The 18,707-nt window shown below is 46.9% G+C and overlaps 1 protein-coding gene across 2 annotated transcripts in view; it reads left to right on the forward strand.

Annotated features, from left to right (window-relative positions):
* Egflam (EGF like, fibronectin type III and laminin G domains) overlaps nucleotides 1-18,707 on the forward strand; it is a 160,475-nt gene that overhangs the window by 138,710 nt on the left and 3,058 nt on the right. The window contains exons 18-21 of one of the 2 annotated variants that reach the window (XM_075975935.1): nucleotides 5,172-5,195; nucleotides 7,085-7,163; nucleotides 10,153-10,296; nucleotides 16,883-16,966. In XM_075975935.1, coding sequence (XP_075832050.1) covers nucleotides 5,172-5,195; nucleotides 7,085-7,163; nucleotides 10,153-10,296; nucleotides 16,883-16,966 — 331 coding nt within the window. The remainder of the gene's footprint in view (nucleotides 1-5,171; nucleotides 5,196-7,084; nucleotides 7,164-10,152; nucleotides 10,297-16,882; nucleotides 16,967-18,707) is intronic. The other variant, XM_075975936.1, reaches the window with a different exon arrangement.

Below are 18,707 nucleotides of genomic sequence, written 5' to 3' on the forward strand. Positions count from 1 at the left end.
ATCAGCTCCCTAGCAGGTGCTGTGAGTTCCCATCACAGGCTCTGTCTGAAAGGTTGGAAGGGTCACAAACTACAGACCCTGCTTGACCCTGCCTCTACCTACTCAAAGGAAACAGAAGCCTTGGTCTTGGCATCTGGAAGTGGTCTGTACCTGTCCATAGGTGCCCGTATTCTAGGTCACACAGACCATCTCATTTCTAGTCAGAATGGCCCACCTGCCCTAGAGCTGTTATTGACTGAAGCAAACAGGCCTGAAAGAAGTAAGTCAATGAACCTGTGAAAGTCCTCTGCGTGCTTTCTCATGATTCTCCGCCACAGGTGCCTGATTTCCACCAAAAGGAGAAAACTCTAAATTTTACAGGTAGATATTTTGTACATGGGGACGTCAAGGAATTATTTACAGCAGCTGTGGAGAATATAAAAGGTGCCAATTTGCCAGTTAAACAGCTTAGTATCATTTCTCACCTTTAAGTGACTTCAGGAGTCTGTCTGACAGGGCACGCCGTCAAACTTTTTTTTAAAAGCAAATAAGAGTAACTTTCTGAATCTCGGATTCTAATTCTGAAGAAGTGTCTACTTCAGGAGTGGCCTGTTCCTTTAGAAAACTGGGTTTGGAGTCAGGGCAAATGGCTCAGTTGGTAATGGATTTGCTTTGTAAACATAAAGACCTGAGTTCAGCTCCCTAGCACCCATGGAAAAAGCCTGGTATGACACCACGTGCCTTAAAATTCTAGGACTTAGAACGTGAGGACAGGAAACTATTGAGGCGTAATAGCCGGCTAGTCTTGTGGAATTGATGAGTTCCAGCTTCAGGGAGAGATCCTGCCTCAAAAATATTAAATAAATAAATGTTGCGAGTGACTGAGAAAGACACCTAATGTCAACTGCTGTCTTCCACATACAAACACAGACATGTGTGCACACATCAGCAAGAACTCTTAGGGATGTATGTACTATGTGTGCATAAACACACACACACACCCCACACACAGAAGAACACAACTTGAATTGGGGGCTTATTTTTCAGTGTTGACCCTAGGTCTGGAGGATCACAATAGACTTGTCAAGCCTGCTTCTGACACTAATAGTCTGACTATAAGGTCTGGGCTTATGTGAGCACTCAGCTTTGGGGTGATAACAAGGAAAGGGCCGGTTATGCTCTTGTTAGCCTGTGTCCTGATACGTTGTCTGGATCAGGTATAATGTGTTCACATAGTGGCTCTGAGACTCCAGGCTCATGGCCAGTGAGAAACAGATCTCACCAGCACAGCTGACCCTCCTGTCTCAGCTCCCCAAGCACTGTGGTTGCATGTATGCCCTCTGGTTTCACTATTTTCGTTGTTAGTTTAAGCAAGGAGCAGCCTATAGCATGAATATCCAGAACCAGATCTCACGTAAGCCATTCAAAGAGCACTTCCTCCAAGAGGAAGATGATTTTCCAGATCATTCCTCTGCTTCCTCTATACCCCTCAGGGCTGTAGTCAGACATCTGACACTTCTCCTCACCTTTCGATGTCATAGGAAGATGGGGCGAGAAAAAGATTCCAAACTTGTGCAGGTCTGCAGACTACCATGGGGAGAGCGTGCGTGCGTGCGCACGCGCACACACACAGAGACAGAGATGTACACACATGTACACACTCATGCTCACACACACATGCACGCAGACATAACTTTTTGTCCTCCCTGTGAGGTGGGAGAGGGCAGCATTACTGCCCACATAGCCTCTGAGAGGATCCAAGGGCCCAGCTTCCTCATAACATCTGGAGTTACACAGAATCAAGACCCCTAGTGTCAACCTCAGACTCCATGAAGCTACAGGAACTAGAGGGCCCTGCTCTGCTCCAGACATCGCTTCTGGCATCAACAAAAGCACAGGGCTAGACTTCATGGGTCTCCTCACCACGGATCCGAAGACTCTCTGTTTCAGTAATCTTTCCCCACCAAACTGTAGCACCTCATGCAATACGTCATAGTGAGGACCTTTCTCATCTCAAGAGGGATGTCAGCAAGGCTAACCCCCAGGACACTGTTTCCATCGTGGGCCTTTCTTTCCTCTTTTCTGAATTCTCATCAATCTTTACCACCGAGGTTCTCAGTCCCTCCACGTCCCTGTGTCTAAGCAAGCTGTCAGAATTTTAGAGTTCAGCTGTTCAAACTGCGTGAAAACGGTTTCCAGGTCTATCAGTGACTGGTTTGTTCATGCCGTTTCCCCTCCACAACCTCCCAACACTCACAAACACATGCTTTCACACGAACCAGATGGGAGCTGGGATCTGTGGTCAGATAAACTTGGATAAATCTGAGTTAAACAGTTAACCGCTGTTAATTCAACACAGTTCTTGTCTCAAAAGGAATGAGAAATAGTTTATGCTGGAGCCAAATCTGAGTGGCATTACTCATGAATTCAGATTGCCTGGAATACAAATTCAGATCGCCTCCAATACCCCCATTCCAACGTAATTGGTTTCTTGGGTGTGTTTATAGTGATAGAAAGCAAAAGGTGATTCATCGAGGCGTTGTGAATTCATTGGTGGGGACATCAGATAGGTGGGTGGGTTACGGGAAAGCAGGAAAATTCATGGTATAGGTCTCAGATGTGGTCTGGTGACGTTCTGAGCTTCTGGCTTGCTGGAAGCTAGCACTTTGTTAATGAATCCCAAGATTTCATGCGACAGTCCCACGAAGACTTTGGGTCAGGCAGAGGGTAGACAATGGGTGGCAATTAAGGAGGCTAAAGATAGCACAAGACAATTTGGCTCTGAATTTTCAACATTTCAGTTGCCCACAGTCAAAAGTTGTGATCTGTCGTTAGCCTTGTAGAGTCTTTTATGGAGGTGTTTGGGGACGGGTGCTGTTTGTTCTTTTAGGGGAACCTCACCTCACACAGCCCTCTCTTCCCCGTAACTTCTCAGAGCCTTTACTATATCTGAAGTGCCTTGGGGTGCCTCAGGGGTGAACATAGGACACAGTTGTTTTTCTTGGGGTTCTCCTAACACACACATGTGCGTGCGCGCGCGCGCCCACACACACACACACACACACACACACACACCTGCAAAATAACTTGTTAGCTGTGATCCCTGTCTTACATTCCTGAAAACGGCTGGGACACAGGTGGTGCAGAATCAGGCAGGCCACTAGATGGGGCCATTTCTCCATAGCAAGTGGGCTGTTCGCCACACCTCAAAGCCAACAACCTCGGAGGCAGGGCCAGAGCCTGAGGCATAACATTCCTGAGCAAGGCTAGGCTCTTTGGATGGTCTCTCTTGTCTACTGATCTAGCACGAGTTTGGCATTTGGATGTTTTATGCCGATCTTAGCAACTTTGCATATTGCTAGAGCTGATTTGGGTGATTAAACAAATCTTTTTGTTTATTTGTGTCATTGTGGAAGAAAAACTGCTTCAGTAGAGTAAACCCACTTTTTAAAGACCATTCACAAACACTTGTTACTAAAACAGGCAAGTCATGCATATTGCTGGAAATTTGTTTTTATAGGATGGTACCTCATTAAACACTGAGAAAATGGGAGTGTCTGAGGTACACTGATCTTTAGTTAGTTGCAGGCCTAGTTGGATAGATAAATAAAAATTAAGGTTTTATTTGTTTCTATATATTGTAGCTACTAAATTAGGTTGCATAGACCTATCCAAAGTGCTTGGGATCAAAAAACACTTCCAATTAGAGACTTTTTAGTGTCTGGAATACATCTATATACATGAAGAGATATCTTCACAATGGCACTCAAATCTAAATATGAGGTTTATTTGTGTTTCTGGTAAGTATCTTTTCTGTAGAACCCAGAAGCAATCTTCTGGAGCATTTTTCGCATGCCCACCTTTTGAATGACACGACGTTGAGTGTGGAATTTTCCAGGTGTCGGCATTCAAAAAGCTTCAGAGTTTGCTGGGATTGAATTGCTCAGCCTGTACACCAAAGAATTATGGACCAAGCGGTGTATTCTGGAAGGGTGTATTCTGCCCTGATGGTTGACTAGTTGACCAGTCTGATTGTTCCCTGGCCCTGAGGTACCTAGAAATAGTGCTGCCTACTAGCCTCCTGGATGTTGAGACAGCGGGACTATGGCACCCTCGCGGTCCTCCCTGCCTACCTGCATATGAGTGTGTTTGCAAAAGAGAATTGTTCTGCCAGGTGGTGGTAGCACATGCCTTTAATCCCAGCACTCGGGAAGCAGAGGCAGGCGGATCTCTGTGAGTTCGAGGCCAGCCTGGTCTACACTAGTTCCAGGACAGGAACCAAAAAGCTACGAAGAAACCCTGTCTCGAAAAAATCAAAAAAAAAAAAGAGAGAGAGAGAGAGAATTGTTCTTTCAACTCTTTTTAAAAAACTCTAAATATCTCAGGTGGGAGATTCTCTTGGGTGAGGGGGGGTGAAACTTGCTCGTGGAACGCTACCCTTTGTTGGCAGTTTTGGCACCACCTGATGGCACGTGCTTTAGCACACAGGTGTGAGGGAATGCCAGGACATTTTCATTAATGCACGAGCCAGGCCATTGCCACAAAAGAAAGGACACAGGAAAGGCCGGGTCTAAAGGTTAGGTTAAAATATAAACTTTTATTAAAACTTAAACCACGAAGGTTGGAAAACATGCTCAATGGTCACTTCAAGAGCTGGTGTTTTTGAATGGAACAGCTTTTTACCTGCATGCCCGCATGCGCTGAGTAAATGAGGGCATTGTCCTGGTACGAGATGGTGTGGTTTCTGGAGAATGCCTGGCCCGTCGTTAATCACGAGAAAGCTTGGTCACAGGCTCCTGCAAAGGCCAGTGGGCAAACGTGTGGCTGGTTGGCTTATTGTTCCTTGATTACATGCAGCCTGAAACTAGAAACCAGCATCAAGCAGCGAGCCATTTTTCCAGGGGTAGTAGGAGGGTGGGTTGACAGTGGAATCTTGGGAGCTTATGATAAATGTATCCTTAGTTCTCTGCAACCCTCAATTGCAATAAGCTCGGCGTGATGGGGAGGGGGACAACACTGATCATGCCCTGAAGAAACTTCCAGGGGCTCTTAGAGCAGCCTAGCCTCCATTCTATTCTGGATCCACAAAAGATCTTTGTGAAATGGGCAGATCTGGTTCCCAGTGATCCCTGCAGAGTGAAATGTCTCGGAGTGCTGACTCTCCCTTTCTTTTGCACGCTGGCACCTGGCAGAGTGTGGGAACTACTGCCTCAATAGTAAGTACAGTAAGTCCTGGGAGAGACTGAACCGCCTGGGCCCCTGCCACAGCCTGCCAGCTTGGGCCAGGCCAAGAGCTCAGCGCAGCCAACTGCAGGCAGAAGGGAGAGGGGGCGGGCATCAGACACACCAGCCAAGCTACCAGGGATCTGCCTTCCAGAGTGGACCCCCATGCTGGCTTTCTCCTAGTTTCCTGGAGAGTGCTAAACTGAGGGGGGGGACGGAGGGGTTAGCTGGCCGCCAGCTGGACTTAGCTTCCAGAGACAGGCACCTTCTGAGGCTCTGTTTGCAGAGCTGACTTGTGACAAACACGTTATAACCATTTGAAGGAGCCCAAAGGGAAGGATGGCTGTTGGACATTGGCCCACAAGTGGGGCCAACAACAGCAATGATGGGGCCGAGCTGTGCCTCTCACCCTGGAGTATGCAGAGCCCACTGGGGCCTTCTTGGTTATGTTTAGGCCAGGGCCAGGCTCTTATGCCAGTCAGCTGGGCCCTGGTCCAATGCCAGTCAGCTGGGTGCTTTCCTTCCACTTCCTTTTCAGCACACAGTTCAAGAAACCACGGTCTGGTCCCTCTACCAAGAGCTCCCTGCCCCTCCTCTTCTTCCTCCTCTTCCTCCTCTTCCCCTTCCTCCACCTTGTACTCTCCCTTTACCCCATCACCTCTGCTCCCCTTTTTGCTTCCCTTCTTCAGCTTTCACGGTTCCTGTGTCCCCTCCTCCCTCTGTTTCCTGGCCCAGAGGCTGTCTATCCACTAACCTTTCTCTCTCATTCTCTTTTCTATGTTTAAAAGTCAAATTTAAACGCTCCCCTTGTCCACAGCATCAAATGATACATTTTCTTCCCTGGGTTTGGAGTCCTTACACCATGTCTTCTTCATATCAGCCATGTCTTCTTGAAACTGTCGTTGTTTCAATGGCTAGTCATTCTCTCGTTTTACACACATTGGGGGGTGGGGAGTTGGTTTGTTTTTGTTGTTGTTTTTTTTTAATTTGAGATGTGTTCTACCTTGGTTTTGTTACTTCTGTATCTTTCCAAAGAGGAAGAAGGTGGTGGGGTTATTTCTCCCAGAAATCCCCTCCACATATCCCAGCCTGTGACACCACATACCACACACGCCTGTCCTTTTGATGTGTACGAAAGGGTGATTCCTCAGGGAAACCAAGTGATGAGAAATCGGAAGGAAGGAAACTCACTTCTAAAATACTGGAAAGTAAGGGGTGGGCAGAAGCCAGAATGAAGTGGCTGTTCTGGTTCAGGGTCTGCTATAGTCTTAGCTGGGGAGCGTGGGCCAGCCCTGGGCCCTTTCTGTCTCTCTGGGACTAACCAGGCCTGTCCTCTCTTTGTGATTCTCCATGAATTCGAGGTGAGAGCTTTGTACAATTGCATGTGTCTGAGCGAAGACTCAAAGCTCAAACACTGCACTCCCTATTCTTTCACCAGAGCTGTAGGAGTTCCGTAGATGATCCCTAAATAAAGAACCCCACTGGACTTTGTTTGGGAATGACTTTCTCTGCCTCCCTTGGCAAAGCTCTGGGGTTATCCCCAGCTGCTCTCCACATGGCTCAGGCTCTCCTCCAGCTTCCAAGAAGCGCTGGGGACAGTTCAAGTTTCAGCACATTGCAATGCCTTAGCAGCAGTGCCAAGGCCAGTGACAGTGACCGCCAGCCCCCAGGGAAGGGAAAGAGGGGAGAAACCACTGCCAGGCCACTGGGCCAGGCTGCCATGAGCCTGGCCAGTGCATGCTCAGTTCAGAGGAAGGGGCTGACAAGTTGTCAAATGCCACATTCCATGGCTCGCTTTCCGGCCATGTTACTGACACGGTTATGAGCGGAGAGGTCAAGAGGGCCACATGCCTCATAACTTCCATTTTCTGTTCTGTCTCAGCGATTACGGAAGCCATTGAGATCCCACAGTTCATCGGCCGCAGTTACCTGACCTATGACAACACAGATATCCTCAAGAGGTAATGGACCAGCGCCGCAGCTTGCTCCTTCCCTGGATGTCAGTCTCTCAACATCACTCCCAGAGCTTATCCTTATCTTCCATGCCAGGCAATAATTCTCCCCGCGGACAGAGGGTGGGGGTGGGGCAGATGAAATAAACATAGAAACAAGAACAAAACAAAACAAACAAACTAAACTCGAAGGCATTAGTTTTCCAAAACAACCCCATTTGTTTTATAAGCACTCCAAAGCTTTCTGGTCAAAGGGCCTGGAAGAATGTGACTTGCTTGCCCCTGGGGTTTCCAGTGTTCCAGTTTGAGAGGCAGAAGGAATTGGACGCTCCTGCGGCCGGAGTGTGATGACATACCCCCCACCCATGACCTTAGTGGGGCTCTTACCTCTGTGCTACTCTGTGTCATAGCCTGCAGATCTGCCTGGAGCCAGTTGTAGGACTCAGCTGCTCCCAACCAGACACATAGCTCACAGCCCCTGCATCCCAGACCGGTACCCATGTCTCCAGGAGCAAAGGTTGACTGTGCAGTGGAGATTGCTCAGATTTCCTCCTGTTGAGAGAAGAGCATGACATAAGGACAGGAGGCATCATACAAATGCCCAAGTTACAGCTTCTGGTCCCTGGAGGCAGGGATGGGCTAGAATTTCAAGCAGCCTATATATGTGGCAAGGAGTGAAGCTGGCTCTTAGGGAACCCTCTATCCAGCCAAGCTTGCTGTTGGCAACTTCAATTTGTCCCTTGGTCATTGATAATGTGATAATGTTCATCTACCTTTCAACCATTAGCAAAGTTGTTCTAGAATTTTCCTTTGCCTTTAGATTGGGTTCATAGTACCAGATGACAAATCTTTAGTCTAAAGCCACCCTGCTTTAGGTCAGAATTTAGGGTTTGGGGAAGCAAAATTGATTGAAAGATCATTTTTCTGGATCATTTGGGTTGACTGTAGGCATATCAGACTATTACAGTGATTTCAATTAGGATGGCCACATAGTCTCATATATTTTTTTGGTTCCCAGTTGATGGACTGTTTAGGAAGAATTGAGAGAGATGGGTTTGTGGGAGGAAGTAGTCCCTGCTTTACTTTCCAAATCACAGCTTCTGCTTATTGCCTTGGTATGAGGATTTCAGTGAGATGCATTTCCAGCCAAGGTATACTTTCTTCCTTCTTTGGTCCTTTTCCTCCCTACCATAGAAGGTCATTCAGTCCCCCAAGGCAGTGCGTTCTGTAAGGAGCCCAAGTGGTCAGCCTCCAGTGCTTACAGAGGCCACCCACAGTTCAGGGGAGCTAGTGCCATGGTGGTAGCAGGAGATGGTCAGAAGCCTGTACTAGAGCACATGTGTTGGTGTGTGCAGCTAGACGTGTGTGAATCCATGTGAAGCTATGCAAATAGAAGTGTTCATGATCTATTTCAGTTTGATGCCTTCAGAGGGTCAAGTAGCATAAAACAATTGAAAATGTCCTAAACAGGAAGAGGACTTACTCTAGTAAGTACAGTCTTTAGCTGGGCTGATCAATCCAGAGAATCTGCTCTTTCCACAAAGACCCCAAATCTCATTTATATGTCTGTCATGTTACCCTCAGCAAATTCCCTAGCTGTTCATAGGACACTTATAAGATGATTATCAAATTAGGCAATGTCCTATGGAAGTGTAATAAAGACTTCCCCCAGAGTCCTCTAGGTAAATTGGATAGTAAGTTATATGTCTGCTCTTAATTCAAGCATTGATAAGAGAAGCGAAATTGGCTTGACTGGTTCATGCCAATCCATATTGCCAAGTGGGGCAAAGAAGATGGGATCAGAGTCAGAAACTAGAAGGTTCCCTCGGAGACTTTTCAGGGTTGAATTGCCTGTAGCTGGGCTGTTGGGCTTCCTGCATGAGGAAGACAAGCTTGGTGCCTTCCTGTCTAGACCAGGCCACGGCAAGCCTAGACAGGAAGCCCGCCAGTATTCACTACTGACTGCATCATAGAACCCTGGAACTAGGTGTGAGGGAGACAGGGTGATGGTACCACTGATGGGAAAATGGAAAGAAAAACGCTTTCTCTCCACTCTTCTTACCAGAATGGGTAAGGAAAAAATGGACCTCATCTGTGTCCCTTGATGCTCCTGTATATGCCCCGCCATGGAAGGGCAGTGTAAAGGCCATGGAAGCGGCACGGCCAGCTTAGGAAGATCTGACCATCTAAACTCCAAGAGCCTTGGCTTTAGGTTCTCATAGTGTCTTGTTAATGGCAACATTAACTTACATTTCCTTCTGCCTCACCTTTGGTTGGAGCCTCTCAGGCCCCATCAGAGGAATGTTGATCATTTTAGCCAGATGAGTTTCTAAACTAGCCTTCGGAAATGAGAGGCACATAGGAGCCCGGGAGCCTCTTCCCGGGGATGCTTACAGCCTGAAAGCTGTTCTGCTCAGACACCCACTATCCTCATAGCTTCCTGTGATTTCCTCTAGGAATCTGTTATGTCACCCTTCCAAGACCAACAGCCACTCCATCAAGTCACCTCCTTTGAGAACCCCGACCTTGTCCATCTCTGCCTCCCCTCCAGAAAGGCCCAAGGACGGTCACTGCTGCCCATGCTGGCCTTTCACTGCCATGATTAGACCCCAAAGAAACTACTGATTTGAGCCTTGTAGAAATTGCGAAGCCCACTTTCTGCTGGGAAATGAGGAGCAGCTTCCCAAGAGACATTGAATAATGGGGCAGGAAAGGAGAAAGTCTGGTGCATAAGGCCATCTGCCTGGGACTGTGACGCCGGCCAAAGTCTTCCTCTGAAAGTGTTCCCTTGCAGGGTCAGATACTGCTGCTCACTGAGCGTCCGGGATGTTTTATGAGCTCCGTGACTAGAAGGGGTAGAGCTCCTTCTATTCGCCTGGAGTGCATAGATGCAGGGAGGGAAGTTTATCTCCACATCTGGTTACTTAGGGAAGTCCGGGATGACTCCAAACAGATGCTGGTGCTTGATTTCACGGACTCCCTTGTGCATTTCCTCCAGGGTGTCGGGAGCCAGATCAAATGCCTTCATGAGGTTTAAGACGACCGCCAAGGATGGCCTGTTGCTATGGAGGGGGGAGAGTCCCTTGAGACCTAACAGTGACTTCATTTCCCTGGGCCTTCAGGATGGAGCCCTGGTGTTCAGGTAACTTCCTCCCAAGCTCTGCCCTCAGCGGCATCTTCAAGTTTCTTCTCAGACAGTACAGACGGTGTGGAAGAGTGGTGCAAGAGTAACCCAAGCACACTCCGCTGGAGTTGGCAGTAGCCAAAGTCTCCAGCCTCATCTCTGTCTCTTTTTTTCCCCATCAGTGACGTCTATGCCTGTGAGGCAAATCCACACCACTTCCCAATTTTGCCAATTTTCTCCAAGTTTTATTGGACTACTGTCATACTCATCCATATATTCTGTCTCTTATATATTGTCTATATATTGTCTCTTATATATTGTCTATATATTGTCTCTTATATATTGTCTATATATTGTCTCTTATATATTGTCTATATATTGTCTCTTATATATTGTCTATATATTGTCTATATATTGTCTCTTATATATTGTCTATATTCTGTCTCTTATATATTGTCTATATATTGTCTCTTATATATTGTCTCTTATATATTTTCTATATATTGTCTCTTATATATTGTCTATATATTGTCTCTTACTGCGTTCCGGCGGCTGTGGCACACCAAAGTAGCTTCCAAGGGAACTGTTTGGCAAAGTCTCAATATTTACTATCTGGCTCTCTGCAGAGCAAGTCTATCCCCATTGTTTCAGTGCGTCCCTACTGCGAGCTCCCCACTTGTGGACTGGAAGATGTGAAAGTGATACTGGTCAGCTTGGGAAGATCAGAAAATCTGACTCAGGGAACCTTGTCTTTAAATTCCTTCTGCCCGACTTAGTTCTGTAGGCATAGGGAGCCTGCTGCAAACTTTGTGTTGTTCTGTGAGGAGAAAGATGTGCAGAGTCCTCTCTGCACAGAGCAACCCGACACCTGGATCTTCGTAAATACTTTAGCGGAACTAGTAAGGCTGTCCAAGAAGCTCTGCCTTCCCTTTTTAAAGATTAATTTCTTAAATTATTTTTATTTGTGTGTGCCTGTCTGTGTGAATGCATTTTATTTTATTTTATTTTTTAGAAACAGGGTTTTACTACCTGGTCTTGACTGACCTGGAAATTTTCTATGAACATCAGGTTGGCCTTAAATTCACTAAGCTCTCCATGCCTCTACCTGCGTCCCTAGTGCTGGGATTAAAAGCATTTACCATGCCTGTCTGGCAGCTGCTACTCCTTTTAAGTTCGTTTCTATTGCTCCTCAATTTATCAACAGGATGGCTATGCAGCCGATAAAGAATCACCTGAACACTTTCTCCCTGTTCTTCTCTTTTCTAGAATGTGTAAGAGTTCAGTTTCTAAAGGGAGGGCCCTGTCTTGTTAAATATGAAAAACCAGGGCATCAAGATTGTGAAAGGAGGTTTCCCCCAAGTAGCCACATTCTTGGGGAACTTGTTAGAAATGTCAGTCCCAGGCCCTGACCTGATAGCATTGTGACCATTTCACCAAGACATTCAGTTACCCACTGAGAGCCTCTGCTCTGGTTCTGGGGATATTTTCCCCCATGGTGGGGGCTGTTTGTTAAGCTTTAACTCCGTTAGTACTCCCCCTCTCTGATGAGGACCCCCAAGTGTTCAATAAATAATAAGAAATTAATCAGCTACAGACATAATGAAGACTGAATTCCAGGGCTTTGTTCTGTCGTGTGTGCTGAGCCTAGAGGGGTTACTGCCAGCCAGGTAGGATGACATGAAGCCATTGAATTTGAAGAAAAGACATTTTGAGAGGGAACGTGACTCTCACGTCACAGTGGCTCTGTGATTCAGCCTTGTGACAGGGGACCTTGTAGAGATATGTAGTTGAGGAGCAGACACTGCCAAGTGAGGGGCAGCTCTTCTCCAACAGTGCCTCCTCCCCTGACCTATGACCCTACCACTGCCCCCCATTCCTCATTGGCCCCAGGGTCAGATGAGGAGGAACCCTCCCCACCCTGTCGGCTTGCTGCTTCAAAGCCATTTCTTTGTGGTTTTCCTGTGGTTAACCTCACCCAGGCCTCAAGTACTTGGCTGTACCCAGAAAAGGGAACTGAAATGGTAGCTAAGTGGAGGGTGGGGGTGGCCCAACTCCTCCTCAGCTGCCAACTAAATTCAATGCATGGAGACCCGAGAAAACTGGCCAGGGGCTGCCGCCAGCTCAGCTCTCGCCCCAGGCCCTGGAATAGCCACTGTCCACCTCCTCCCATCCCCTCCCACCTTTCTAATATCTTGATCCACCTTAGACTCATACCCTGGGTTACCGTCTCTTTCTTGAGCTGCTGAAGTTGTCCCTGGGCTTTCTCGTGCTCTGTGGACACCTCTGGAGCCCAAGCAGGGCCAGGATTGGCACCAACATCTGAAGTCACCCATTGCTGCTCACTGGGCTCTTTCATCTGGGTAGTTCTACTTTATCCATCCATTCAACACACATGTGAGGGAAGTCGAGGCGGGGCTGGGAACAAGCAAGATTATGATACAGGCAGGTGGTCTACAAAACCCCCACATACAGTGAGTCACTCTCACCGGGGAGCTTGTTCCTGGGCTTGCCCGCCCCCAGGCTCTGATGGAGTTAGTGTGGGTGTGCACTGGAATCTTATTGGTATCTAACACCCCAAATGGTCTAGAAAGCATGCCCTGAGAAATAGGGTCTGAAATGTCCTTGGGGATCCATGCACTTGAGCCCCATGGCCGTGTGATCTCAGGGAAACTACATCGTATCTCCCAGCCTCTGGCTCTGCTTCTGTGAGGAAAAGTCTGCTTGGAAGGATTTTGTGAGGATGAACTGAATTAATTTTTGGAGAAGGGCCATGTACAGGGTCAAACATAATCAGTCTTTAGTGGTAACAGGAATACAAAGTCTCACCTCCATTGAGTGTTTCCTGGGCTCGGCAAGCTGCAGCCTCCATGAGCTAACAGAGCAATGAAGCCCTATAGGACAGTTCAGCAAAATGCAGTCATTGCTGCTGCTGTTACTATGGTAAGATTGGTACCTTACCTGGGAAGATATGGCTGAATTCAACTATCATCCCAGCTTTTCGGAGGTTGGTGGCAAGAAGATCAGGAATTCAAGGCCATTTTCAAATTGATAATGAGTTCTGGATTGTGTAAACTACATAAGCCCTTGTTCAAAAAAAAAAAAAAAAAGAAAAGAAAAAAGAAAAAGAAAAGAAAAGCAATCAGAACAAAACGTTCTGGCCTTGAGGAACTTGCATCTCTGAGGCCTAGCTAGAGTGTACACTATTCTCTTGGGTGCACAGACACACACTCAAGGTTGCAGTGTTTCTAACACAAATGGGAGAGAAATCCTGAGATAATCAAGTCTACCCTAACTTTTACCCTCACCAGAATTCAGACCCTTTGCCCTAACTCACCATGGACATTCCTGCCGGAGAGCAGGAACGAGCAAAGAAATGGCGCCCTCGAGCTGGGAAGCATTAGTTTAGAAGCCAAGCTGAACACACAGAGAGAAATTCAAATGCTTATCTGAAATGAGTGTGGCTTCAGTTTTATTGTAGGTTTTCGCATTCTAGTCTGTCACATGCGGGTCACCGAAACCAGCCGGGGAAACTCTAAATGTCATATGATGACCTTTCCCACTTATTGTGACCCCATAGCCCTTTCAGATACCAGAGGAAAAAGAAGAGGTCTGACATAGTAAAGTACCCTGTACCATGGTTCAAAAGGAACCTCATTAAGGCCTGAAGATGGCCAAGTAGTTTCCAAAGGCCAGACCCGGAGCCCATCTAGGCTGCCTATCTTGTTAGTTAATCTGTCAGCCACTGGTAGACATCAAGCTAGGTGGCTTAGAATAACCTATGCAAAGCGGCAAGAGTCGGGTATCATTGGTAAAGCAGCCAGACCAGCATTCATTCATTGCTTCCATGGCTTGAAAGCAAGGCATAACCCTAAGGTAGCGCCTATCTGCTCAGGGGACAGCCTGGTGCAATTTAAAATATGTAGAGCCAGATGTGTTGGTGCGTGGCTAGGGTCTCAACACTCGGGAAGGAGAAACAGGAAGATGGAGGAGTTGCGGGCCAGCCTCAGCTACATAGGAAGTTTGAGGACAACGCTGTTTCAGACAAAGCATATATTATATATATTCTATATTGTTTCATTATGCAGCAAGTGTTTCTATGCATATACATATGCTGCATATTAAACAAACGATCCAGGGAGAGTAGGAACAGGTGGTTCTTTTCAGGGCCTGAAATGATGGAGTCGGGGTTGGAGCGGGATGTCATAAAGAAACCAACTGAGTTGTCCTATCTACATGATGGTAGAATTCTTGTCTGCCAAACTCTATTTCAGTTCCCATGAGCATGCTCTGTTCCTTCCAGTGAGTAAGAGAGCTATTGACTTCGGAAAAGAATGAAGCCCATGCTTGTCCTGCCTGGTTCTAATACAGTGGAAATGTTTTAGTCACACCAACACTGACTGGCACATTCCAGCGGGGTTCCCTGCAGTTACACACAGGTCACCTGGGCATTCTTGACGTGTTAGTTACATGTTTACCACTTTGGGTTCGCTCCTCCACAGGGCTCCCCTCTCCTCAGGGTGTGTTGTCAAGCCCCTGAATAAGCATCGCCAAGCCGCACAATTTTGGTATGGGGATATTATTTCTTTAGTTCCTACTCTGTGTTGTGTTAGTGAACCTTCCCTATAGTCCTCCAGGGAAAGTGTCTTTACCTGTACTTGATAGAACTAGGTGAATCGCCTGTGGTGATAGAGCTGTAAGTTGGCAAGACAGAAGATCCAGACAGGTGTGTAGAATTGGAGTGTCTGTGACGTCACCCATGCTACTGCTCACAAAACCACACGCAGTCACTTAGCCAACCTCCTGACTCTGCTTTATACTCGTTCCTCTCTAAGAATTGTTACGTCTTTACTTCCCACACTGTGTGTGTGTGCGCATGTGCATGTGCGTGTGTGTGTGTGTGCGCATGTGCGTGTGCGTGTGTGTGTGTGTGTGTGTGTGTGTGCGCATGCGCGTGTGCGTGTGCGTGTGTGTGTGTGTGCGCATGTGCGTGTGCGTGTGCGCGTGTGCGCGTGTGCGCGTGTGCGTGTGCGTGTTTGTGTGTGTGTGTGTGTGTGTTTGTGTGTGTGCGCATGTGCGTGTGTGTGTGTGTGTGTGTGTGTGCCAGGGTGAACCATAGTGTACACATGGAGATTCGAGGACAGCCTGTGGGAACCAGTTCTCCCCTTCCACCATGTGGGTCTTGGGACTTGAGCGCGGCTGCCAGGCTTTACAGAAAGCACATTTCCCCTCTAAGCTACCCTACAGGCCCACAGCCACTCTCCTTCAAGACCCATTTGGCTTCCCCATAAGGAATCATCACAAGCCTCACCTGCTGGCTATTTTATAAGAGACATTTGATGCGGGAAAAGCGGGCTAGAAAGTGGTGCAGACTTTAGGTCTGGGTGGCAGCTGTGTCCATGGTTTGTTAAGTCTCCACAGCTTCTCTTCTTGATCGAACGCTGTGGCTGTGCTGTTTCCTTGAGACTCTGTAATGAAATGAATGAGCTATAGAACTTTCTCTGGGAAATCCAAGTGCTTTCTATTCTCACTCTGTTCTCAGAGCAAGGGTCGCGAGTGATCTGGAAGGAGCCAGCGTCTCATTGGAGCCTTTTTCTTCCCCCTACCGTGTTTAGACAGCTCCCTTCCCAAGTGAGGGCAAAGCTGCCCCTGTGGACCCCACTCAGATCAGCAGGTGATCGGATGGTGTCACTCAGGGGAAGTCTAGGCAGCTGGCTCCCTGCCCAGGCTAGAGTAGTCGCTCACTGAATTTTTTCTGGATTGAATTAAATTAGTATAACTGCGTGCTCAGTGGGTCAAGAGGGCTGTCTCTTGGTCAGCACACCCATGTCTTCTGATTCCTGGAGGGTTTCAACGTATCAGGGAGTTAAAATGCTACAATAGCTGACATCAAAGATAGCAGGGCAGAGGATGCGAGAAATCCCATTTTATATCTAACCTCTGTGATTTCAAAGTCTCTTCAACTCTTTAGAGTTCAGCTTACTCTTCAATAACGTTTTTTTCTTTCTTAAAGTGAAAATGTTTCATAGCTTCCCAGGACTTCTGTAATAAATTATGATGAATTTTATCACATTAAAAAAGAAATCAATGCTTGTACACTTCTGGAGACTAGGAACCCAAAATTCAGCATGTTGCCAGCACCGCTTCCTTGGTAGGATCAAGGGAGGTTCTTTTGGTGGTTCCGGCTGAGGTCCTAGTGCTGGCTGGCAAACCTTGGTGTTTCTAGCTCTGCCTTTACCCCACATACCCTTTCATGTGTCCCTGTGTTCAAATTTCTTCGAATAATTATACGTAAGTCATATTGATTGATGGCCCCTCCTACCCAGTGTGGCTTCATTGATTCAATTGCATCAGACCCTCTTTCCAAACAAAGCCACATTCCGAGGTTCAGAGTGGACAGGAACTTCAGAGAAACACTGTGTAAACCATGCGGATGTTTATCCCACCACAGTTGAAAATGTAAAAATTCCGTCATTCATATACGAACCTGGAGAGTGCCAGCCTTTTTTAACTTTGAGTTAAGGACATCGCTCTCTGGGCGAACTTTGACAGTGAGAGCCTTTGTGAACATTTGTGTCTCATCGTTCCTTTCCTTGTTCTTCCTTAGCTACAACCTAGGCAGTGGTGTGACTTCCATCGTGGTGAACGGCTCCTTCAGCGATGGCCGGTGGCACCGGGTCAAGGCTGTCAGGTGAGCACCTGCCAAAGCGAGACAGAGCCAGGCTACAAGAGGGTGGATGTGTGCCCAGCTTCCTTTCTGTCCTTCTGCCCTCTAACCCAGCTTCACCTGGCATCCTCATGTTACTGCCAGTATCCACCCATGTCCCCTACTGACACCAATGGGCAGAAACTGAACCCCAGTACCTACTCCAAATGGAAGGAGATAGCCTGGAGAAAAAAATTGTATTGGGTGGATATTTACTTAACACCGCATTGCACTACATAAGAACATTTTCATATAAGCATCTAATGTATGTCACGTTCATCCCTGTCATACATCAATCTCCTCCACCCCTTCCATTGGCCCTCTCTTTGGGCCAATGGGACAATTTCATCTCTACTTCCATGTCACATGTACACATGTGATTTTATCTATCTACAAATAAAGAGACCACAAGAGAGAAAAGACATGACATTTGTCTTTTTGAGACAAGTTTGATTTGATTAATATGATAATCTCCAGGAGCATATATTTTCCTGAGCAATGTCACTTTTTCTTTCTGACTGAAAAAAAAAATCACATATTTGCTAACCATTCTTTGGTTACTGGGCACCGAGGTTGCTTCTGTAGCTTAGCTCTTATGAATAGCACTACAGCAGACATTAGTGTGTGAGCATCCCTGTGATGTGTAGGGTTGAAGTCCTTGGGGTTTTCCCAAGGACTTGTACAGTTGGATCCTTAGATTTATTAAGAAATCTCCTTATTAATTTCCGTAGTGGTTGAACTAGTTCACATTCTAACAAGCAAGCTCTAAGAGTTCCTTGTGGTCCATATCCTTGCTAGCATCTGTTGTTATATGTGGAACACACTTTTTAGGGGCTAAGTTGGAGTGGGGCCTTAAAACCCCATGAGATGGAAATTAGGGGGCATGAAGACCTTAAAGGATGCTCTGAGTGTCCTTGCATAAGCAATCCTCCCCCTTTGAAAAAATGTTATCTGAGCTTTAGAAATCATGAATGTTCACCTAGCCCTCGTAACGTAACCACGCCCTCCCAATGCTAATTGCCAAGCTGACTTTTGATTAACTTCAGGCAGATTGTTCCTGAGCCTTTACAGCCTTGCCGCGTGTGTCCTTATTCCTAACCATATGTTTTTAGAAATCAGAGAGCAAGTCCAAATCAGCAATGTTAGTAGCATGTGTTAAATCAGTCCAAAGAGAAAAGAAGCTGGATAGAGATTCTGATTGCAGTTCCCTGAAAAAAGGACCATAACTCTTGCTGTGGAATCAGCAGGCGATGGCCAGTGTGAGGCCTGGGGACCATGGGGGCTCAGCATTGTCAAATTCCTCTTCTGCTTCCATGTAGGCTGTGTTGAGCTCATCCTTCTCGAGCCTCCTGCCCTCACCATGGGGCTTGCCTTAGAACCTCAGAAGGTGCTGAGGACACAAAAGCAGACTTAGGTTTATCCGCTGCCAGGCAGCCCAAAAGACCAGATGCATGGGTAGGGATTTTAACAAGTCCCCAATTCCATTTGTTGAAAAAAAAATGGTTTCCTGTATTGCATATTTACAGATTTGGATCTCATTTTTTCTTTCTAGAAAACAAGTCAAAATGCAGAGTCCAACCTAACCTGAAAACATTCTGAAGTGAATGGCTAATTCCCTCTCTCTCGTTTACAAAGGACATTGCACACAGGCATGTCCAAAGGAATGTGCAATGCTTTCTTTGGTTCTCAGCACCAACCACATTAGTCTCAACTGTTGTCCCAGTAG

The sequence above is a fragment of the Microtus pennsylvanicus genome, chromosome 6 (assembly GCF_037038515.1).
Source record: "Microtus pennsylvanicus isolate mMicPen1 chromosome 6, mMicPen1.hap1, whole genome shotgun sequence".
Lineage (NCBI taxonomy): Eukaryota > Metazoa > Chordata > Mammalia > Rodentia > Cricetidae > Microtus > Microtus pennsylvanicus.